The 22,285-nt window shown below is 50.7% G+C and overlaps 9 protein-coding genes across 9 annotated transcripts; 3 read left to right on the forward strand and 6 right to left on the reverse strand.

The window, feature by feature from the left end:
* Positions 1-1,167: 1,167 nt before the first annotated feature.
* Positions 1,168-2,973, forward strand: ASPBRDRAFT_138422 (uncharacterized protein; the record flags this gene model as incomplete). The annotated part of the gene is made up of 4 exons (XM_067618993.1): positions 1,168-1,360; positions 1,428-1,713; positions 1,787-2,013; positions 2,081-2,973. 4 exons carry the CDS (start codon positions 1,168-1,170, stop codon positions 2,971-2,973), a joined length of 1,599 nt encoding a protein of 532 aa, XP_067473493.1.
* A 2,878-nt stretch (positions 2,974-5,851) lies between these two features.
* Positions 5,852-7,336, forward strand: ASPBRDRAFT_35276 (putative aminotransferase family protein (LolT); the record flags this gene model as incomplete). Its single annotated transcript, XM_067623328.1, has 3 exons — positions 5,852-5,942; positions 6,004-6,595; positions 6,667-7,336. 3 exons carry the CDS (start codon positions 5,852-5,854, stop codon positions 7,334-7,336), a joined length of 1,353 nt encoding a protein of 450 aa, XP_067473494.1.
* Positions 7,337-7,649: 313 nt separating this feature from the next.
* On the reverse strand, positions 7,650-8,996 carry ASPBRDRAFT_138535 (kinesin family protein; the record flags this gene model as incomplete). The annotated part of the gene is made up of 1 exon (XM_067619004.1): positions 7,650-8,996. One exon carries the CDS (start codon positions 8,994-8,996, stop codon positions 7,650-7,652), a length of 1,347 nt encoding a protein of 448 aa, XP_067473495.1.
* Positions 8,997-9,325: 329 nt separating this feature from the next.
* ASPBRDRAFT_49139 (putative proline racemase) lies at positions 9,326-10,875 on the reverse strand. The gene has a single exon (XM_067626259.1). It carries the CDS (start codon positions 10,710-10,712, stop codon positions 9,504-9,506), a length of 1,209 nt encoding a protein of 402 aa, XP_067473496.1. The 5' UTR covers positions 10,713-10,875; the 3' UTR covers positions 9,326-9,503.
* Positions 10,849-11,799, reverse strand: ASPBRDRAFT_666276 (putative haloalkanoic acid dehalogenase). The gene has a single exon (XM_067628748.1). The coding sequence runs from the start codon at positions 11,696-11,698 to the stop codon at positions 10,985-10,987; it is 714 nt and encodes a 237-aa protein (XP_067473497.1). The 5' UTR covers positions 11,699-11,799; the 3' UTR covers positions 10,849-10,984.
* A 321-nt stretch (positions 11,800-12,120) lies between these two features.
* On the reverse strand, positions 12,121-13,893 carry ASPBRDRAFT_59919 (uncharacterized protein; the record flags this gene model as incomplete). Its single annotated transcript, XM_067628138.1, has 1 exon — positions 12,121-13,893. One exon carries the CDS (start codon positions 13,891-13,893, stop codon positions 12,121-12,123), a length of 1,773 nt encoding a protein of 590 aa, XP_067473498.1.
* Positions 13,894-16,000: 2,107 nt separating this feature from the next.
* Positions 16,001-16,783, forward strand: ASPBRDRAFT_138485 (GPI anchored serine-threonine rich family protein; the record flags this gene model as incomplete). The annotated part of the gene is made up of 1 exon (XM_067618998.1): positions 16,001-16,783. One exon carries the CDS (start codon positions 16,001-16,003, stop codon positions 16,781-16,783), a length of 783 nt encoding a protein of 260 aa, XP_067473499.1.
* Positions 16,784-17,520: 737 nt separating this feature from the next.
* ASPBRDRAFT_201151 (putative MFS transporter) lies at positions 17,521-19,111 on the reverse strand (the record flags this gene model as incomplete). Its single annotated transcript, XM_067621511.1, has 6 exons — positions 17,521-17,693; positions 17,750-17,804; positions 17,858-17,930; positions 17,983-18,175; positions 18,230-18,816; positions 18,870-19,111. 6 exons carry the CDS (start codon positions 19,109-19,111, stop codon positions 17,521-17,523), a joined length of 1,323 nt encoding a protein of 440 aa, XP_067473500.1.
* A 332-nt stretch (positions 19,112-19,443) lies between these two features.
* Positions 19,444-21,207, reverse strand: ASPBRDRAFT_163994 (alpha/beta hydrolase). Its single transcript, XM_067619521.1, has 2 exons — positions 20,873-21,207; positions 19,444-20,820 (listed from the first exon to the last, which is right to left on the reverse strand). The coding sequence occupies exons 1-2, from the start codon at positions 21,092-21,094 to the stop codon at positions 19,927-19,929; spliced, it is 1,116 nt and encodes a 371-aa protein (XP_067473501.1). The 5' UTR covers positions 21,095-21,207; the 3' UTR covers positions 19,444-19,926.
* Positions 21,208-22,285: the final 1,078 nt, after the last annotated feature.

The following is a 22,285-nucleotide window of genomic DNA, read 5'->3' on the forward strand; positions in this document are numbered from 1 at the left end:
ATATGATCGTTAACCTCGACCCATCGGCTTGAGGTTTGCCGATGAGTTTGCCGTAGCGGAGGCTACGCAACCGCCGATCATCAGATCCAATCCAGGGACCATGTCCGGATTGAGTCAGTCGGTCCAATGGTTGACTTGAATTTGTGCTGTAGTCGAGTGACTCCCTGGTTGAGGGCCATTTATTATCTAAGCGGGCCACAAAATCCCCGAAGCACCGGAACTACCAAATTTCCGCGGCCTTTTTGGGGAAAGTGGGTTGATTTCGCACCGCAACTTGCAGTTTGCATAGGGTTCAGTGGAGATTTTTAGGGTACGATCACGACTCGGCCGATGACGAATTTGACCCTATCCCCTGTTGGGTGATTACAAACCCAAGACTAATGACCCTGAACTGCTCCACACAATATTCATCTCTCAGGCACCTACATTGGTTGATGCATTGAAGTCCAGCTTCGCTCAGTATATATATGCCCATTTTTCCTGCGATGAAGGGTCAGACTGCAGAGAGGACCTTTCAATGGTAATTTTATGGTCACCGACTTTGCCTATGCTTCTTCAACTCACAGTATCGACAACTGAGAGACTATCTGGGAGAGCTGAGTGAGGTTTCTCCAATGGTTTCAGATCATCCGCGGCTATTGACCGGCTCGCATGTCTTGGCGCTAGAAAGAGAAAACCATTGGCGTCGTTGATTAACCAAATCTGGTTCGGATCGGCGGCGTCCTCTCCCAAAGATCTGGTGGGAATTGGCAAGACTGTCTAAGCCACTTTATTGCCAAGCTACTGACTTCGATTTTTCACTTTTGCAAATGCGTCCGGCCACTCATCAATCTACTGAGCGCAACTGATTGGTTACTGCGATTCTACCTGGTGTCGGCAAGCCGAGAGAGAGAGTGAACTATTGCAGTAAATCGGTAAAGAAGACTATAGAACGGACCCATGTTTAGCCTTGGTTACTCCAATCACGACTGTAGGAACCGTCGGAAAATAGTATCTGAGTTCAATGGATCTCGTCTATCGCTAGAATATCGGAGGAAATGAGCCCACCCCCTGGCGATTGGGTTCAGTGGAGAAAGTCATCTTGTTGAGTACAAGATTGACCTGGTCCCCTTGACCGGTGAACATCATCTTCGTCCGTCAAAGCTCGTTGGCTGACTTCGACCCAAGATGAGGCTTCTAACTTCACCTGCAGTAGCGATTGCCGCCGCTCTTCTGCTGATCAACGGTGTAGAAGGATCGCAATCTGAACGGAGTCGGGCCGTCAACCATTTTGCCAAACGTCATCCGACATATCGTGCTGCCACCAGAGCTCAGTCGAGCAATACCTCCGAGTACCGGTTTTTTAACAACAGGACCAAGCGTATGCCACACCCCAGCCCTCGGCCCTGAACTCTATCTGTGGCTGACATGTACTGACCCTTGGATAGCCCACTTGGTGGAAAGCTTACCTGATGTCCCCTTCGATCTGGGGGAGATGTACTCAGGGTCGATCCCTATCGGCGAGAGGAACAATGGATCTCGATCTCTGTTCTATATCTTCCAACCTAAGATAGGCGAACCATCAGATGATCTTACCATTTATCTCAATGGAGGGCCAGGCTGTTCCTCCGAACAAGGTTTCTTCCAGGAAAATGGCCGGTTCACATGGCAGCCTGGCACCTATGCTCCGGTCATCAATCAGTATTCTTGGGTGAACCTAACGAACATGCTATGGTACGCTACTGTCTAAGATGCGAATCGAAGGCATCTAAGCTGCACTTTGTGTGTCTAACTTGAAGTGAATCAGGGTTGACCAACCAGTCGGAACCGGATTTTCCGTTGGCAATGTTACAGCCACCAACGAAGACGACATCACCGCTGACTTTCTCGACTTCTTTCAAAAGTTCCAGGACCTGTACGGGATCAGGAACTTCCGCATCTTCATGACCGGTGAGAGCTATGCGGGTCGATATGTTCCCTACATCTCGTCGGCAATGCTAGACAAGAATGACACCACCCGGTTTAATCTGAGCGGTAAGTGTCCCATCCAGTAGACTTTATCTTCTTGTCAACTCATCCTAATACTCTAACGTCTTTGAAGGAGCCCTCCTCTATGACGCCTGCATCGGTCAATGGGACTGGATCCAGGCCGAACTCCCTGCCTACCCCTTCGTCAAGCAGCATGCCTCGCTCTTCAACTTCAACCAGTCCTACATGACCGAGCTCGAAACCACCTACGAAGAATGCGGCTACAAGGCCTACTTCGACGAATATTTTGCCTTCCCACCCACGGGTATCCAACCCCCCAAATACATGAACTACTCCGAGTGCGACATCTACAACATGATCTACTACGAGGCCTACAACCCGAACCCGTGCTTCAACCCTTACAAGGTCGTTGATGAGTGTCCGCTCCTCTGGGACGTGCTGGGCTGGCCGACAGACCTGGCCTACGAGCCGGCGCCCACCACCTACTTCAACCGCGCCGATGTCAAAAAGGCCCTGCACGCTCCGATGGACGTGGAATGGGAGCTCTGCAGCTACGACCTGGTCTTTGCTGGCGGCGAGTCCGACCCGGGTCCGGAGCAGCAAGGAGACGACTCACCTAACCCCACCGAGGGAGTCCTCCCGCGCGTTGTCGAGGCGACTAACCGCGTGCTCATTGCCAACGGAGACTGGGATTACCTGATCATCACGAACGGCACCCTCCTCGCCATCCAGAACATGACCTGGAACGGCCAACTGGGTTTCCAGTCCGCACCTGCCAAACCCATCAATATCCAGATGCCGGATTTACAGTGGAAGGAGATCTTCGACGCCCAGGAGGGATATGGCGGGTTGGACGGTCCGCAGGGCATCATGGGCGTTCAACATTATGAGCGCGGGCTGATGTGGGCCGAGACCTATCAGTCTGGCCATAAGCAGGCCCAGGATCAGGGCCGTGTGTCCTACCGTCATTTGCAGTGGCTCCTGGGTCAAGTTGAGACTCTCTAGTCTCGCACCTAAACAGCTAAACGTCATTGAGACAATTTGACTTGATAGTGTTCGGGTTTCCCATCTCGGGTTGATGATACCAATGATAACACTTTCGAGTAGAAACGATAGAACAGAAAAACACATGTACAGTTGGTGGGTTATTCGCATCGTTATTCAGCGAGTGGTAATGCTAAAATGTGGCAATTTTCGCCAGTGGAATACCGAGAGGGAAAAGCAGAAAATGGTCTTAATGTTCAGATTAAAAAGAAGGCATCTACGCTCTAATGTCCAAACTAAAGCTGATCTTGATCCTAGTATATCAAGTAACATAAATTTAATGCGAAGCTGCCTCACCCGATCTCATAGAGACCTGCTAGATATCCTCGTGAAGATCGGCTAGAATTTATCTACACCAGCACCCTCTGAAGCATTCCTCACGTCCCTTTATTGATTTAGATATACACCAATATCTTTACAATAATGTGTCAGTAGCTTATGAGCTAACCCTTGTGGGCGACAACTCTGCGCTGATTCGCCGCAGTACTCATCCCTCAATCTGAGCAAGAAGCCGTCTAATATACTTACCCTCACATTCAACTCCAACAATATGGGAATGGATATAGCATTCATGGCATCCTTTCCCTTGGTACACTTCATTCTAAGTTGGTGAATATCAGTAACCAGCTACTGGACGAGCTTCTAAGCTGCTTCTCCTTTACCGTAACCTTCACTTATTGATTAATCATTGAATATTGTTGCTTCCGGTAATCACTACATCCGCTCCACATTCCCTGGTCTCTGTCAATGCTGCTCTCCTTCACCGTCGCTGAAGGGTATATATACCCGACTGATTCCTTTGATGTAAACTTACCATTGCTTCCTCCCCAGGAGCCTGACTACCGAACATGGCTACACCAAAGAATCTATCTATACATTTGATTATAGCATAAGGTATTCCATATAATTTTAAGAAACACTGGATGCTTATCATACGATGTTGATCTGCACCGCAAAGCCAGGTCGATGGAGCCGGCCTGTATAATACGTCTCATGCCTTCGTTATGCGACTTTCCCGGTGCCGGGCACATAGAAATGACAGCTATCAAGAACAGGATGAACAGTTTTACCATGAAAGCAAGCCACAATGCAGATTGCATTCAGTAGTCGCTATACCGTCGCTATGGAATCTGCCAACTCTGGCGATTGCAGGGATTACATACAGGTCTGACCCAGCGTCTCACGGATTGTATAGGACACCGAGAACATATACCAATGCATGACTGTCGAGAAATTTCCACTCGCAGCTTCATGTTTCTGCCTGAGAATCGTATTATAGTACTGAAGCAAGCATCAGGCCGAGAACATCGGAAACTGTGGTTACCTTGTCCTCCTCTACCAAGCGGGGGGTAAGGCAGGGGAGCCGACGGTCTCGCTAGATAAATTAACGATGTTAATAGACTATCATCGATATGCAGGTGATGATTACGCGGAAAGAGACGACCGCCCCCATCACCTCGTGGCCCCTCAGCAGCTAGAGGATGAAGGCGAAACATGAACCTGAGGTGGAAGAAGGCTTACTGGAATCTTGATACTTTTCACTGCGTGGGCAGTCATCGGCTGTTTACTCTCAGTTACGCAGTGCCAAAAACACGTTAACAACAATAATGTCTGGGAGCATAGCTTGTCACACCTTTAATAGTATCGCAGTATGCAACACGTTACTGGCCCAGTTAATGCCAGTACTCCAGTATATGGCATTCTAGCAACTGGTTATGCTCATGCTAAAAATATACTGGCGCTTCAGGAAAGTGACAACTGATCTCCAAGACAGGTTAAATACGGAAATACGACGATAAAAAATCGTATAAGATTCGCGAAATGATAATCGTGGACAAGGCACATTGCACGTTACACTGATGATAACAGCGGCTGTGGTGGCAAACGGCGCATGAGGGATTGTGTCTATCCCTTCCTGCTAATAAGGCAAGGACACAATCGCCTTGCAGAGATACTAAACGCATCTGGTATGGCGGAAAGAATTGACGAACACTTGCGGCGATGGGAGGACTTGAAGGGGAGCGCCGGAGACATGCTTAGTCCAAATGGAGGCAGTGAGCTGGGACATTTACTTGAGACTGCCTTATGGCACCGCGTCAGAAGCTAGAGAAAGGCGTCTAATATCTACATCGACTTAAGATGAAGAGCAGACATTCAACGACATGTTGCAGCAGGTCACTGATATCCTGGATTGATCGGCATCTTTCATCATTATATTGGTGGTGTCTTTCACATTTTCAGGAAATATCACATTCCCTTCTAGTTGCTAGGCATATCCAATCTCTTCAATTAAAGTATCACGTCCATTAGTACCTACTGTGGGCATTTCTTACATTTCCTGTTTCTTTTCTTCTACCGGTGGGGATGCTATCATAAATAACATCCTTTTATATCTTCAATAGTTTCTCCATTATTCTAGTTAAGTCATCGTGATGTTCTGCTATTAATTACTGCTTAGTTCAATAAGTAGCTTAGCTAGCGCAGACGACGAAAGAACAACAGAGATAACTAATGGTTGTACATTCTAGAATGTATACAATTCTTCCCTTGGTCCTACCACATGGTACTGTTAGTACTGGCATTAAGTTAATCTGACCAATAACAAGTTACTTACTGTTCCGAATGCGGTAAAAGTACTGCCGCGGTCTTTTCGCCGAGGCCAGCCGACATCTCCGCGGCTTGAGTCATCGCAGGGAAGTAACTAACTAGTTAACCATTAACAACAACATAATGTTTGAACATATAGTCATCCCTGCTGCACAGCAGCCGGCGTTATAACGTTTTGGCCTACTTCACAGAAACGCTGTGTTGACATCAACCAACAACATAGATTGCGAAAATGGCTTCCAATAACGCATCTCTCGTTCCCTTTGGGGCGGCGATGCGTGAACAATTCCTCTTTGCTCCCAACTTCATAAACCTGAACCATGGTAAGCAGGTCCGCTGTAGTACCGAACGTTGATCTGACACCAAGCTGATGATGAACCCCAGGCTCATTCGGAACGTATCCTGCGGCGGTTCGCACCGCTTTGCGCCACTTCCAGGATCAAGTTGAGGCGCGTCCAGATCCCTTCATCCGCTACACCACTCCTAAAGCACTAGATGTCTCCCGCGAGGCGGTCGCCCAGCTACTGAATGTCCCCCGGAGCGAATGTGTCTTCGTCAAAAATGCCACGACGGGGGCGAACACCATCCTCCACAATCTGCCGTTCAAGTCAGACGATGTCATCATCTACTTCGAAACCGTCTACGGTGCTCTGGAAAAAGGAATAGTTTCCTTCATCGAATCTAAACCAGCTCAGATTCGTAAAGTCCGATATGAAATGCCGATTAGCCATGAGGAACTTGTGGAGCGGTTCCTCCAGGTTGTGCGCGACGCGCGGAACGAGGGATTGAACGTGAAGCTGGCTCTGTTTGATGTCGTGACTAGCCTGCCGGCGGTGCGCTTCCCGTTTGAAAGGCTCACGGAGGTTTGTCGTGAAGAAGGCATTCTCAGTTTGATCGATGGGGCGCATGGTATCGGGCAGCTGCCGTTGGATCTTGGAAAACTGCAGCCGGATTTCTTTACGAGTAATTGCCACAAGTAAGTTTCTCTCATCATTTGCTCGCTCTTTTTCTTGGAGTTCAGTCGACTCATATATGAGTGCTCGGTAGATGGCTATTCGTCCCCCGGAGTTGCTGTGTGCTCTATGTCCCGAAACGCAATCAGCATCTTATTCGAACCACCATTCCCACCTCTTGGGGATTCATCCCGTCCGAAGACTCTCCTGCCACGGCCCCCTCCGTCATGGAAACCGACGATGCTTCGAAGAGTGCATTTGAAAGTCTGTTTGAATTTGTCGCTACTAATGACGATACGCCCTACTTTTGTGTTCCTGCTGCATTGGAGTTCCGCAAGATGGTTTGTGGTGGCGAGGACCGTATCTATGAATACCTGGAAAGATTGGCCAATGAGGCGGCCGATATTGTTGCAGCGACACTGGGAACAGACGTTATGGAGGAGAGGAATTTGGAGTCTGGGAAAGAGAGTGATCTCAGGCGATGCGCTATGGCAACCGTCCGGTTACCGTTCACTTTTAGGGAGGATGTGGCAGTTTCTGATTCTTCTGCTACACTTTTGAATGCTGATGAGGCTGGCGCTGCAGTCAAGTGGTTTCAAACCACTCTGGTGGAGGAGCACGGGACTTTTGTCCCCCTTGTTGAGCATGGAGGTTGGCTGTGGGTGCGACTGTCTGCTCAAGTCTACCTTGAACGAAAGGACTTTGAATGGTTGGCTGGAATCTTGAAACTGCTGTGCCAGCGATACAGGGCAGAGAGATGTTAGTCTCTTAGTGAACTCTTTAATGAAGGTATTCTGGATAAGAACGAGTCAATCACTGTAACTGCCATGAATACGCGGCAGCATGGCGTCAGTAACGAGAAGTCTCTAGGTGAGGCTACGTCCCGTTGCAATGACTCGAAAACCAATTAATGCAACACTCGAGTAATGACGCTGGCTTTTCTATGGCTCCTCGCTTTGTTTCCTTGATGAGTAGTAGAGTCCCACAATAATAAGGAAGCTGATGTATAGCAATCTCCAGCCTCTGTCTAGGTGAGCTATAGATAGATGCGTACAACCATCAATCCTGCTCAGACACTTAGCGCACTCCAGCCATCCCAATCAAATTCCCATACTTTAGCGTATCAATCGTAGCATTGTACTGCTCCGACGAAGGCGACGTCGTAAGGATCATCGTCGAAACACCACCATCACCACCCGAGACAAAATGTTCTCGCAGAACCATCGTCAGCGGCGATGACCGGAAAGGAATCCTAGCTTGCTTCCGAGCCATTGCTCGGATGACCTCTTTCAAGGCAAGAAGATCCGTGTTGATCTGTCTGCTTTCCTGCTGCTCCTGGGGCGTCTGTTTCATCCGCATACTGGACACTGAACCCTTGTCATGGCAGAACTCTGAACCAGCAAGATCCACAAACACCATTTTCCCACCGAGACAGACATGAGGACATGACCTTATCACTTCTGTCACGTACTCTTCTGCCTCGTGAACACGCGCTTCATACTCCGCCTTCTTCGCCTCGGCCTCATCGATCGCCGTCTGATTGACCTGATAATCCGGATTCGGCACATACTTGCCATCCGGCATCTGGATAACAGCCTTCGAACTCTCCTCAATATAGATATCAGTTGCGCGTTTCCCGACGGGGACCAATTCAGATTGCCGCTCAACAACAGCATCCCGCGCATCAAGTAGTTCTCTCGTGACAATTTCAACCTCAAACACGGCATGCGTACGAGAACTCTGATCATGAATCGTAGATGTGCCCGTTGCTCTACTCTGAATGCCCGCCAGCAGCTGAGCGTGGAACTCATCAAACGTCAAACACGGCTTGGTGACGATCGGCCGCACGCGTACTTTCCCGTCGGCGAGGGTCTCTGTCTCCCCGCGGACGTGCGTCTTCCCGTCGGCGCCTTCGCGGATATGGCACTTGCATCGGCCGTTGAGGAGGTCGAAGGCGATGTTTTTTCGTAGTTCATACATGCGTAGGCCTAGGAGAAGGGTCTCGTTCTCTTGGGCATTCTTGTTTAGTTGGTCGAGATGTTCAAAGAGTGCTTTTGCAGCTGACAAGCAGAGGCCGAATTCATCGGGACGCTCAAAATCATACCCGACGATGGTGTGGGATTTGCCACTGCCTGAGTGTCCGTAGGCGAAGAAGTTGCAGTTATGTCCGCTGAGAACCCGGGGTAGAGTGGGTGCAACGACGTGCTCGAAGACGGTTCGGTTGGAGTCATCGGCGTTGAATATCCCGGTGAAAGCCGAGTCGCTTTTCCAGGGGCGGGACAGTTTCTGGGACGCTGGTGGTGTTAATGTGATCGTGAAGGTGTTTTTGGTGGGATTGGAGGACTGAGTGCGGGTGATTTCAGAAGCAGACGCTTCTGAGGGTAGTGTAGGGCGCCAGCGAGTGAAGACTTTGATGGAGGCCATTGTTGTGGTGAAGGTTACTTCAGTGTGTCGACATCATGGCAGTGTGAATCTTACTGCTGGGTTTTATATCAAAAGGGTCCAGCTGGTTTCTAGTCTAGCTAGAATAAGGATTAGCCTGTCCCAAATTTGGGCAGCCAGATCCTCCTATTGCGGGTCAATAATTAGCAATTATATAGAAGGAATACGAGTTCGACTGCGGAGTACCTTACCGTAATAGGTATCTGCCTTGCTTATGGCTGTCATCAGCTTCGTCATATGTTTCAGACTATATCTCGTAGTTGTGCTTTAAGTGGTTGGTTTGTTTTAGAGCCTCAATCACCGTTTATACTAAGTTTTGGCTGTTATTGGGGGCCAATTTGATGACACTCACAAGCCGGAAGATGGTGACACCTTGATGTCTATCAAAGTAGGTTATATTCAGCTCGTGCCTACTTCATCTTCACTTCATCTTCACTTCATCTTCACTTCATCTTCACTTCATCTTCACTTCATCTTCACTTAATAAAACTATACCGACATATCACTCATCACAAACCCACTATGACTCGTAACATCTCCCTCTTCCACCATAAAACTCGACGTGCCGGTATAGTACGCCCTCCCCTCCACGCGTACCACCACCGCATCCTTAGCGGGAGCGTTTCCACCCGCTACCCGCAAACCCGTCTCTACAATCTCAGCCTCAAAAGCACCTGCCTGGAAATGATTGGAGACAACCGAGTTGTACGCCCACCGCTGACCCACCGATCTCTCGCCCTTTGCATGTGCCAGCGCCATTCGAGCCGTGACACACGACCCCGTAGGCGATCGATCAATCTGATTATCCGCGAAGAAGCACAGTCCAGTCTCTGCTCCAGCTACTCCGTCTGGCTTGTACCCGACATTCGTATCCACCAGCATGATGGAGTAGAGGTATGATAATCTTTTGTCTTCGGGGTGCTGACAAGCGGCTTGAATGTCGGGATGCGTGACGAGATATGCCTTTAGTCGTTTCATTACTGGTGATAAGGCGTCAATATCGACCTTTTTCAGTCCCGTGGGACCGAATCCCAACTCGCGCATGCTGATCAGTGCGTAGAATGCGCCACCGTAACTGACATCGAGGGTGATGCTCTCACGCCCTTCTAGCTCGCTCCATCGTAGTTCAGATGGAATGGGAATCGTAAGGCTGATAGCAGCTGCGTACCCCGGCGTCGACAGGAACGATACCGCCCGTGCGGGATCAGACTTGATTCCATCGCCTGTTTCCTTAACAGGGACAGTGATACGGACCAATCCACACGGCGCATGCAAGTTAACAATCACTGTTTGCGATGCAACATCCACAACCAACTCATTCCGCTTGGGGAAAACATTCAAATCGTTAGTATCGACGAGAAATCGGCCCAAGGCGATAGTTGCGTGGCCACACATGGTGGAAAAGCCGCCGTTGTGGGTAAAGAGCACACCGATGTGCGCTTGACCGGATTCGACCAGCTCCGTGGATGGTCGGAGAATGGCGCCGTACATGTCGTAGTGACCACGGGGCTCGAGCATGATTCGCTTGCGGAGGTGGTCATATTGATCTCGGGCTTGATCGCGTTGGGACAGCAGTGTCCCACTGAGGGGAGGAAACCCCGCGTAGACAATGCGGGTGGGCTCGCCGGTGGTGTGCATGTCGATGCATTTGAGGACTTCGCCGTGGGAGGCGGACTTGAGAGCGTGGGTTAGGTCCATCGTGGGAGATTGAGTGTGTGAATAAGTGTATGAGGTTTCTGTGAGAGCAGGTTCACAGTAACTCCTGGGAGTCGACGACTAATAAATGAATGAACGCTTCGGCTGGAATCCCGAGATTGGCGCGGGGTGGGGATGCCATCCGTTATCGGTTAAGATGCTAAGAACATGCGACATGCCTACTGCAGTGGTTATATTTTGAGTGCATGGTGTTACTTAGGAATTCTTCTCAATTTCTATTGTTTATATAATCCTCAAGACAGTGGCTTGCTACTCTACAGTCCCTTCTCAACCGCATCCGCCATCTCGCCCAAGGTATCAAACCGCCAGTCATAGATTGTCTCCGACAAATTGCCCATCGTAGCCCCCGGCCGCTCAATCCACACCGACTTCAACCCCATCTTGCGCGCCGGGTGGTGGTCATGAAACTGGCTCTGTGCCGTCTGCAGCACCTGCGCTGGCTCGATGTCGAATTTCTCCTTGACTGCCTTGAGCATGTACTCGAAGTTCCGGAGATCCGGCTTGTAGGAGCCAACATCTTGTGCCGTAATGATGAGATCGAAGGGGAAGCCTTGTAAGCTGCCCGCATTGGTTTTGGCAAAGGAAGCGCGATCGACGTTGGACAGCACCACCAGCTTGTACTTCTTCGCCAGTCGCTTCAACGCATCGACGGTATCCGGGAAGGCGGGCCAGTTGCCGATCGATTCGCCAAACTGGCGGCTTTCTTCCTCGGACGGCTGAGGCAGGCCGAGACGCTCGGTCCACCGAGGATGAATGGTGGTGAGGAGTTGCGAGTACGGCATGTCGGGCGTCTGTGCTTGTTGCGCGTGCTCCAGTTCGTGGTACACGGTGAGGAGGTGTTCGCGGGTGAAGTGGGCATTGCCCTTGTCGAGACTGGGTTGGAAGGCGGCCAGGATGCCACCTTCCCAGTCGACTAGAGTGCCGTAGACATCAAAGCTGAGGAGACGGTAGTCGGAGAGTTGTGACATGTTGAGTACTCAATTGTGGATAGTGACAGACAAGAAAGAGATGGGACTTTCAAGAGGGTGCTGGTAGAACTTAATATACTTGGGAAATAACGAGGCGGGGGTTAAAACGGGTGAGAAATCCCCTGCAGCCGGACGCTTTTCTTATCGCCCACATGGCGGGGACCCTTTCCGGCAACAGGATCCGGTCCGGTCGGAGCCATGACTTTGTCTAAAGGATTCTATTCTTCAAGAGACTGTCATTCACGGCCACGACAGAAATTGGCGCAGATTGCATTCCATCCCCCGGGTACCTTCACCCGAGTGGGTCAGGTGGTCTCTCCGACCGGATACTGGATGCCTCAGGCATTAAGGCTGCAGAGAGTCGGGGATGAGACGCTAAATCGAGAGATGCATTATAGACAATAGTCAGTGAGATCTATGGATCATATTTTCCTCACTAGCCAGGCTGGATGATGGTCAACGGGCCGCCCATTGCAGGCAGTCTCAACACACCGGGCCAAGCTGCCCAGGTAGAACTTCCGCCCCGTCAGTCCAGGGCCATAGTGGGCATATTTCCCCGAGTTCGTCATGATGGCATTAGGAGATTGTGCGATGATGGGTTCTGTAATCATGCACCAGCAGGTATCCGTGATAAATTGGACGCCGAACTTCTCCAGCTCCTGGACAAGCCCGGCTTGGTCAGCCAAGCCGTGCGTCGCACGACTACAGGTTACCATGACCGTCATCCCGTCGCATTTCGTACGTCCCTGACAGAGTGTAGCTAGTTTTCGAATTTCCTTTAGTGAGAAGTGCGGGTTACCAAGAGAGATGAGATCCACGGGTTGGGCGTCTGATGCAGTATTCAGCGTGTCCCAACAAGGTATCAAGTCTTCGATCGCCACATCCAGACAAGGTGGGTGGGATCCGACCGGGATGGCGGCTTCTAAAGTCTGCGCCTCCGGCGTGATGCCCACCATATGGAACATCGGAGCACTTGAGACCGTCGCGAAGGCTGCGCCAAAAGCCTTGAGGTCATCGTGGTTCGGGGCCAGCGATTCCAAGCCCACGATCACCGGGATCTGATTGCTTGCCAGTGACCCTACATGGTAGCCAAGAAGAGGATAGAACGAGTCATCGAGGTTGTGCAGCCTTTCAGTGTCATGCAACCGAACAATCAGTGATGCTTGGCGATTGGTATCAATATGAGGCCCTCCTTTTGGGGCACGGCCAGTTAAAGCGATGGCGATGTCGAGAAAGTCCGGATACTTCATGGTACGCGCTCCAAGCACGCTGTTGGCGTACACGACAGCATTGGATTCTGCCCAAGCGACTTGATCTCCAAGCTTCGGGGCGCTGTCGAGTTGGTAAGGGCCGCATGTGAAAGTGGGTTGCGCACCCATGTCTATGTACGCTTTTGCCAACCGATCGGCCGCTTCACCAAAGGTCACATCTACGCCTTGGGCGCGCCATCTTTTCTGGTCGACGGAGATAGAGTTCAGGGTGGTCGGAACCAGGACATGACCGCCCAAGCTGCGCAGTTTCTCTGCAAATAGAAGAGATCCAGGGCCGGTGTAGATGCAGCCATCAACGTGAACTTGGGTAACCGGGATCAGTTCGCGAACCTCTAGTAACTCGGACATTCGCAGAACAATCTGCATGGCCACGCGAGCAGCTTCTCCATATTCGCCCTGGATGAACTTTCTATCCACATCGGACAGCTGTACGTTCGTGGTCAGCAGTGATGGTATGTTGGAACGGCACTCAGACAGCTCATGCAAAGCCCCGGGTGCTTCCTTGTCGAAGATGTAACCGTCCACGACGGTGATGCATGTGTCATGAAGTTGCAATACCCTGCGAAAGTCGACTGAATTCAGAGTTACTACTGGAATGGCCTTGCCGAACATCTCCTCCGCGACCATCACCCCCAGGGTGAGAATATCCTCCCGGCGCTCGAACAGGATCGCCTTGGGTCCGCGGTTGTTGAGCAGGAGTTCGAGCATCACCCCACTGCCGGAGCAGGACCCCCGGCCACCGGGAATGGCGAGGATGCGGCCTTCCAGGGAGTGGCCACTCAAGGGATGGTGTCGGTCAATCACTTGGCCTGTTTGGGGGTCGACGCCACCCCAGAAACTCAACTCCACGTGGCTGGCAATCAGCCCTCCAGACGCCGTTCCTTTTACATGGGGAACTCCGTGGCAGAGGGGGGAAGATGACATGCTTGTCAGAGGAGGTATCATCTCAGGTACGTACTAGAAGTGTCAACGCTTGCATAAGGTTCTTTGAGAAACGAGAAAGACGATGCCAATGAGGAGAATGTCCAAGCGTAGGAAAATCTTTGGTTCGGTTTATTCGGCAAAGTGAGCCAGCGAGAGCAGCCTCAGGCGATAAGTAGTCGCCCGCTCGGGAAGGCCTTCCGAGGACTCCCCAACCATTGACTTTCCCATGATTAGTAAATACTCGCCTATCTAACTACTAATCAATACTCCACTCATACAGTCTAGCATTAGCCTATCACCTTCAGATATAGTCTCAGTAGTAGATATTTCTTCGTTAGGCTAGCCATGGCCATTTCCCCATCACTCCCGCCGACATCGTGGACTTCGCTGGCCTTCCCGAAACAGTTACCCAAACCCGGATAGTACAGCTACTAATGATAGTCCGGCGCAGGTGCCCCACAGGCTCTGAGAAGATGGATTGAGTGCCGATATATACCTCTTGAAGTAAGTCTCACCTGTTTCAAGCCACATCAACACAAACATCAGCGGCCACTAATGCCTACGTAGCCTTCCCGAAAAGCACTATGTATACCGACTGGAGTGGGACTCGCTTTCCGCGGCAATATCCAATATAACCATGCTTAGTGACAGAGATATGCCCGATAGTTATTGGACCTGCAAGGTCCAAACTCAATTCATTCCGCGCTCATCGCCTTCTCGAGCAAGCAGCGGATGCAATCAGCTTGCTTCTTCAAAAACCAGAACCAACCACGGAGTGTCATGACATGATCTTAGATGAATGAGCTTATAGAGTTGCCTACGTAGGCTTCCATCTTTCGTCTGTCTGTGTAGGACTTTACCAGCCCCGCTATCCCGTCTTAATAGCCATTCGCTAATCGTTGGGAGCATTACAATGGCGTGGCTTCTCGAGCGAGGCGTGCTCGGGATGGAATCCTATTGCGCAATGCCATTTGTATGGGCTCCATGACGCGGCATAGATCCACCGATAACAACAAGCCCGCTCAAGCCAACATAAACATTACACTGACGGAGAGCGCGATGCTACTGGGCTCATCGTTGCAGAAGGGGTGATCAACGTCATAACGTTCACGATTCGGTGAGTTAGTTAAAGCAATTGCCTGGGCACTGGATTATACAGGGCATCCGGGATCTCATCAGCCAGCCGGATTACCAAAGGTGTTCCCTTTTACTCGACCACCCGCGGTGGTGAACTGAACTATGGACAGTTGGAGGATCTCAATGAGAATAACAATGTCTGGCCATCTTTTGAGCAAGAGAGTGATACTATTTCTGGATAAACAGGCCGCTTCTGTTTCAGGAAGCTGCACCGGTAGATGGTAGATAAGAACGGTGCATACAGCAAATGGAGGAAGTAGAAAGTGGTCGAGATATATATAAAAACATCAACTTACCCATAACTCGGAGATCAATTGTAACATCCATATGCCACGTTTATATATTTCTTATCGATTCATATAAGATATAGTCGCAGTACCAATATAAGAATATAATTGGAATTGAGAATTGCCGGATAGCTAGAGAGATTATGAAACGAAGCGCTGCCAAAATCAAGTCTTGAATGACTGGTGGGCAGAACTTGGCCTTTTTCATCTCATTTTACTGCAATTCTTCTTTTTACATGTGAACAATAGATGGGATTGCTTCTAAGTTTTCCAAGAAGGCCGAACAAGAAATAGTCTCGATGGATGCCTGTTTGGAAAGGGTTGATTTTCCAGTCGGCGGGCCCGAGCACTCCACCCCACTCGGATGTCTAGAACAGAGCCAATGGCGGATGGCATTCCTCCTTTAGTGGTTCGATAGTTGGGAACGCGTGGCTTGATTTTAAATTTAGCATAATCTTGAAAAGTGACACGAGGGCAGCCTCCAATTTCCGGAGACGAGCAAGCGGGGGCTGCTTATATCTTTGCATCTGCCCGTTATCCCCGAGGGTTAACGGTTTCTCTCTTGTGCTGCATGTCTCTGACCCCTTGTCACTCGTTTGGTCGTCTATAGCATTCATTCCTTCACTCATCCACTCATTTGCTTATCTCAGTCGCTCCTTATATTTCCAGTTATCAATCCAACTATGCGTCTCATCCCTTTCATCATCAGCCTCGGCTCCCTAGCCGCAGCCATCAGCATCACCGAACCGGCCCTCAACGCGACCTACGCCGCCGGTTCCACCATCACCGTCAACTGGACCACCGTTGACACCGATCCCACCACTTTCAGCCTCTATCTCTGGAATTTCGTCTATTGGCCACCCTCCTATGTACCCCTGGCGATCAACATTCCCACCTCCGATCTGTCATACGCCGTGCAAATCCCCTGCGACACCGATCCCGAGTGGGGCTACCAGATCAGCGGGATCAACGGCACCAACGTGTATATTATCTACGCCCAATCCGAGAAATTCTTCGTCTCCGACACGGCCAACGCTACCGACTGCGTGGATGCCAGTGTCACCGCACCTGGAGGAGCATTCCCTACATCGACCTGCCCTGCAGCATCTACCGTTTATGTCACGGTGAGCCCTACCGCGTCCAGCTCTGCTTTGTTCCACCACCACAATCATCATCATGACCACTCCACCCATCATCTCCCGGCTCCTCCTTCATCCACTCCTGCTCCTGCTCCTGTCTCCTCCTCGTCCAGATCTGTCAAGCCAGGAATCGTGCCTAAGACTATTGGTTGGTGTTCAGACTATTCCCACCCTGTGACCTTGGACCAGGTTCCCACGCCGACGGCCGCCTTGTATGAAACGGTGACGGTGTCCAAAGCTAGTACTCAGGATGTCAGTATTGTGACGGCTACCACCACTGTGAGTGTAGTTGGCAGTGCCGGCGGCGATGGATGTCCATTTGCCTGAGTCGGTGATTCTTCGAATGCTTACTTTTTCCCTACCTATTGACCTGTCTGATGTGAAGCTACTACTACTATTACTATGTAGAACAATGCCCAGTGCCTGCACAGTGTGGTGTGCAACTTGGTGCCTGTTTCTGTTACGTGTTATATGTACCAGCTTATAGACTACTTCTAGAGATTGTAGATGTAAGTTACGGTCAAGAATCTGAAATGTTCACTATTGTGCGCATCTCAGCGGCTAGCGCGCTGGGGATATGGTCCGGGGTTGGTAAACAAGAGCTACTCAAATAGTTACAGGGGGTGAAATCTAAGGGATCGTGCGAAACAAATCCTTCTCATACTAATCAACATTCACTACCAATCAACCAGCCATATATAAGGTACACTACAACAAACTCTCCGCTACTGCTGTATTCCCCACTCCTCACATAGATCTCACTGGAGATCCTCGGTGTGAGCTTCGAGATCAGCCTCTCTCCGTCGCTCACTTGCATCGGGAAGGTATCGAAGCGATTCGCCTGACCTTCCCATTCTGCCGGTCCACTGAATAAAATTCATGCTCGTTCTCCCTGGTTAGTTGTGACGCTTTCAAACTCATTCATAATTTGTGAGAAATATCTTCGTTGACTTTATGTAGATAACGACGGGCGCTCGTCTCTAAGCGATGCAAACACCACGTGCAGTGCAGAAGCATAACCATTCTCCTGCTGTTGAAATGCGACAGAGATGCACGGTTGACGCTCAGTCTGCACGGAGTCTTGGAGCTTTCGGAACCAACAGCCAACTGATCCCCGTAGCGCATAGGAGAGCCAATAACATAGGCTGCAGCGCCTTGACACCGGTGTGGGAGGAGATGATCCCTGTTAATACGGGGAAGAGAGATCCGCCAATTTGGCCCAGCACGAAGACGAATGCTGACAATAGATATTAGAAGTATATTCTTCGTGAATTTATAACACCATACACGTACCGATTCCCGAGGAGCGAATATTAGCCGGGAAAATCTTGGACGCGACGGATATTCCCTATGAGCATGTCAGTTGATTTTAGGTTTATGGTCAGACATGTTAATACTTACAGTCGCAAAGAATGGCCCGGAAAAGAAGCCCAGCAAACAAATGGCCATAGCCTCGACGCCAATATTGGGCACACTGTAGCATGAGTCAGTTGAAGATGATCTAAAGAGATACTGGGCGAACTCACAGCCAGAATACCAGCTCCAACCCGGCACACAGAGCCGCGTAGATGAAGATCATGCGACGCTCTCCTAAACGATAGGTAGGTTCAGCTAGGACGAGCCGACCAAGAAACGATCCGCCGTAAAAGCCCGTCGGGATATAACCCATCTGGTGTACATCACCATGCCGAACACGAACCAGATACTCGACAATCCACCCTAACTCGCTGTCAGTCTCGCTTTCACTCTACAAGATGGGATGGGTTCACCTACCGCCGGCTGTGATGGCCGCTCCCAGGAAGAAGAAAAAGTACAGGCTTGTCAGCCAGACCGCTGGCACACGAAGGGTATCCTTGATCTCCCTTACTGCGCGGGTACTGCGAGCGTCGTGACTCGACGCCTGCGGGTCGTCGCTGTGGGGGACTGAGGACTGGTGGACAGACATGCTATCACGAAAGGCTATCAACACCAGTATCAGGTTGATCAGACCCAGCCCCAGTGGGAAGATGTAGAACAAATTCCACTGTGACTGCTGATTCGCAGACGCCACTGCCGTGGCCACCAACGGGCCGACGAGACAACCGGCCATGTACATGGCATGGATGAAGCCGAGCCAGCGATGGGCGGCCTTGACTGCAGCGACATATGTATTGGCATGCGTGTCATTGAATGCCTGTCCCAGACTTGCCAAGAAGAATGTGATCGCATACAATGGGAACGGCGGCAGCCAGGCGCGCAGAACATGGGCCAGCACCTGTAGGGCAGCTCCCAAAGCGAGCATGGCCCCTAATCCGAGGTATTGGCAGAGAGTGCTATTGGTCAGGGCGGCCACCAGCCAGCCCACAAGGGTTGTAACATAGCTGGCATGGTCAGTATTCCCATGCTCACACGTGGGTTTGAGCACTGGACCTACACAACAATTACCAGACCGGTACTAACGTGGTACGACTCGAGCACGTAGGGAAGCAAGGAGCCCAGACTGCCGTCGTTGACACCTGCCACAAAGAAGGAGAAGCCCGATGCGATGAGCTTCAGGTAAGGGGCTTTTGCCTCGGTAACTGAAGAAGCATGGTTGGGTTCTTCTGGCACGGTCGGGATTGACCGCTCTCCCAGCTCCGTGAGCGAGATAGATTCGCGCGCAGTGGTGGCTGCCATGGAGAACGATCAAACTGTGCTTCCTAGATCATATACCTGGGGTTTATTCGTCTATTATACTAATGAATCTCTTTAATTGTGCGCTCCTCACAAGAAGAAAATCGGAAAGACGGGCAGTTACTCCGTTTCTCCGCTTTTGCGGGGGGTGGGGAATACTGCCGAATGCGGTAATCTGGGCAGCTGTCATTTCTTCGATGCCTGAGGGTGCCTACGAGAAGCTTCCCACGGTCGCATTTCAGCACTCTGGCTCTCTACTGGAATCTGACTGGAAGTTCAGTTGGACAATGCAACTACTAATTGATATATATCTTGCTTATAGGCAATTTTGCTGTCAGGCGAGATCTTTGCCGTAGCTTCGATGAACTGAGGGATTGAATATATATATAGAAGAACCCTTCCGTTCTAGTAATACTATATACTCAAATGACACTGCTGCTGCTAGTAAAAAGCGCACCAAAAGATAATACTATCACTGAAATGAAAGATGAAATGGTGATCAATTCAGCTTATTATCAATGGGAAAGGTGATCTGCACTCAATTCTGTGACAGGTCTATGCCTCTCTATGTTTAACCTATAGGGCGCTCCCGTGGACGTCAATACTGAGAGAGGCCCATGCGTTGCAGCATCTTTATGCCAGACGTATGAAGCGAACCGATCAATCTGCCGCAGGGAACTATGGTGGTGAATGGCTTGCTGATTATCATGGCCATAACATCACGAGCTCAGCCTACACAGGACAAGGGCAGTACACCCGAAGACCATATGGCATCGCATTCCTCGAATCAATGCCGAATTCTTTGTACTAAGGTCTCGTCACAGCTCACCCCTGTCTTCCACATCAGACCGTCCAATCCTCTCATGAATAACAGCCGCAACCTCGTCACTGTTCTTCTCCAGAAATACCATATGACCATTCCCATGAATGCCAATTTCCGCCAACCGCAAGTGCTCTACCTGTACGCCGGCCTGCTGCAAGAACGCCACCGTGCACCAGTCATACTGCGCATGGTATGATGCCTCCGTCGTCACCAGCAGCACAGGAACCTTCCTCAGGTTCGCCAGCTGCCGCGGTGGTGGATCATCCGCCTGAATGATGCAGTCCGACAGGGTTGACGAGTTCGAGGGAAGAATGGTAGTGGAGAAATCCGTCCTCGGATTCGACACCGGCGGCGAGTATGCAATAGGGATGTCAGTCAGCCCGTATGCTCGCGCAGAAGTATTTCCGAACACCGCGGTGCCAAACGGAGGACCACCGGGCTCAATGGACACAATCGAGTGAACCAGATCCGAGCGTTGGTCGGCCAGTAACCATGCCATCGTTCCGCCTTGCGAATGAGCCATCAGAATAACTGGCCGGCCAATTCGATCCAGGAGGGCGGCGCCCGCGTCGCGCATGGCGGTCTGTTGCAGCGCATTATCGCTGACAGACGGAACTGCACTGGCGTAGTAGGCATCGAAGATGGGATCGTGCATCACCCCCGTTCCCGGCCACTGGGTGTGCAGTGATGCTTGTGGCCACAGCTCATATCGCTCCGGCGCAGTGAAGTATCGTTGCAGGTGTTCCGCCGAATACGTCTCCAGCGGGCCATTGAAGGATTGCCAGGGACTGCGGCCGCGAAACGGCTGGTCGAACAGATAGCATTCGTAGCCTTTGTCAAGGAAGTACGATGCCCATCCGGGCTGGCCGTCTGGCTTGTTCAACCAGTTCTGTCCATGCGGTGTTAGTGCGTTTGCGCCAAGTGAGTCTGGGTGGCCCTACTGTCGCCGTCTGCGCCTGACCATGCACAAACACAATCGGGTATGGCTGCGTGACTTGTGCGGGCGTCAATCGCTCGACATACATCTGACCGGTGTAAACATGCTCGCCATTGTCGGTAACCGAGTAGTTTCCTCCGACGTAGAAATACGTGCGCTGGTGGATGGGATCGCCACGGGTGGGAGAGAACATAGCCAGAAGGTATAATCCGAGCCAAGTGAACATCGTGGAAAACCAAGGTTCAGATGGCAGGAAGATAAGCTTGAATTCATTTTCATCAACAGAGATGGCTGCTGGTGTGTCTGGACGAGCTTGGGATTGCCGTGGCAACCTCCCGGCAGGTCATCTGCCTCTGCCGTGGACGCATCACATCGGTGTGGAATCGGTGTACGTCGGTCAGAATTAAAGTATTGATAAGTAATTGTGATTCTGTTACTTAATAACCAATACTTCAAGAAGAGGGAGTATATTCAGTAGCCAGTAGATTTACCTGTCCTGAACATATGCTGGCTGTTCAGGCTGCTGACCATTAGACTTGTAGTTCAACGTCCTCTGTCCGGAACCTGTTATTAGTATCAACATTTCTCCAGTTGACAAAAGAACATGAATCTCTTCGTTGAAAGCACGTCGTTAATTTATTTACGATCTATCAGATCGAGTAGTAGACAGATATTGAGTGTAGGCATATGGCCCGACCGTCAGCTTAGTGAAGAGATCGCAGTCAAAGAGCACAAGCTGCTTCGGAGTTGCATGGCTGGTTGCAGACGGGCCTAAAAGGCTTTTGAGTTGGTAGCACCGACGACGTGCCACCAATAAGAAGGACTTAGAGACCCTGTCGCCGGGCTAAGCAAATATCCACTTCGTATCCTGAGATCATTGTAAGTGGTAAGTAGATCCACTGAAAGTCATCTTTCGTGCCTGACTAACAAAATACACTGATCCATATACTGTAGTACCATGATGATCGGTCGCTCACAGGCCAGACCCTGAACGACGCTTGGGGGCCAGATTCGAGGCGCCGATTTGGGGGCGGAAGCCTGACAGGACCCCTATTTCAAAGGGTCCGTCAAGATTGCTCATTTCCCTAGGGCCAGCCTGGAACCAATGAGCCTATGCGGTTGGCCTCAAACTAGTTGGTTCTTGCATAGCGGACTAACAAGCAGAGATGTTCTTTTCCCGTTTTCGTCAGCAAAGCTTGTCAGCCGTGTTTCAACCTTGGCTCTCCGGACATGACACTAGAACATCCTCGTGTTGCAACCATTGGCCAGGTAAATCGCTCGCTCCTGGCGAGCAGATCAGGGTTTCCTAGACCGAGCCAATGATGAGAGAGACGTATATTGCTGCCTAGTGATTTCTGCCCTTTGGGTTTGAGGCTAATGTGCGAAGCTTTTGGTGCGAGTGTTTGTACGAGCTGCG

This window comes from Aspergillus brasiliensis (assembly GCF_001889945.1).
Source record: "Aspergillus brasiliensis CBS 101740 unplaced genomic scaffold ASPBRscaffold_22, whole genome shotgun sequence".
Taxonomy (NCBI): domain Eukaryota; kingdom Fungi; phylum Ascomycota; class Eurotiomycetes; order Eurotiales; family Aspergillaceae; genus Aspergillus; species Aspergillus brasiliensis.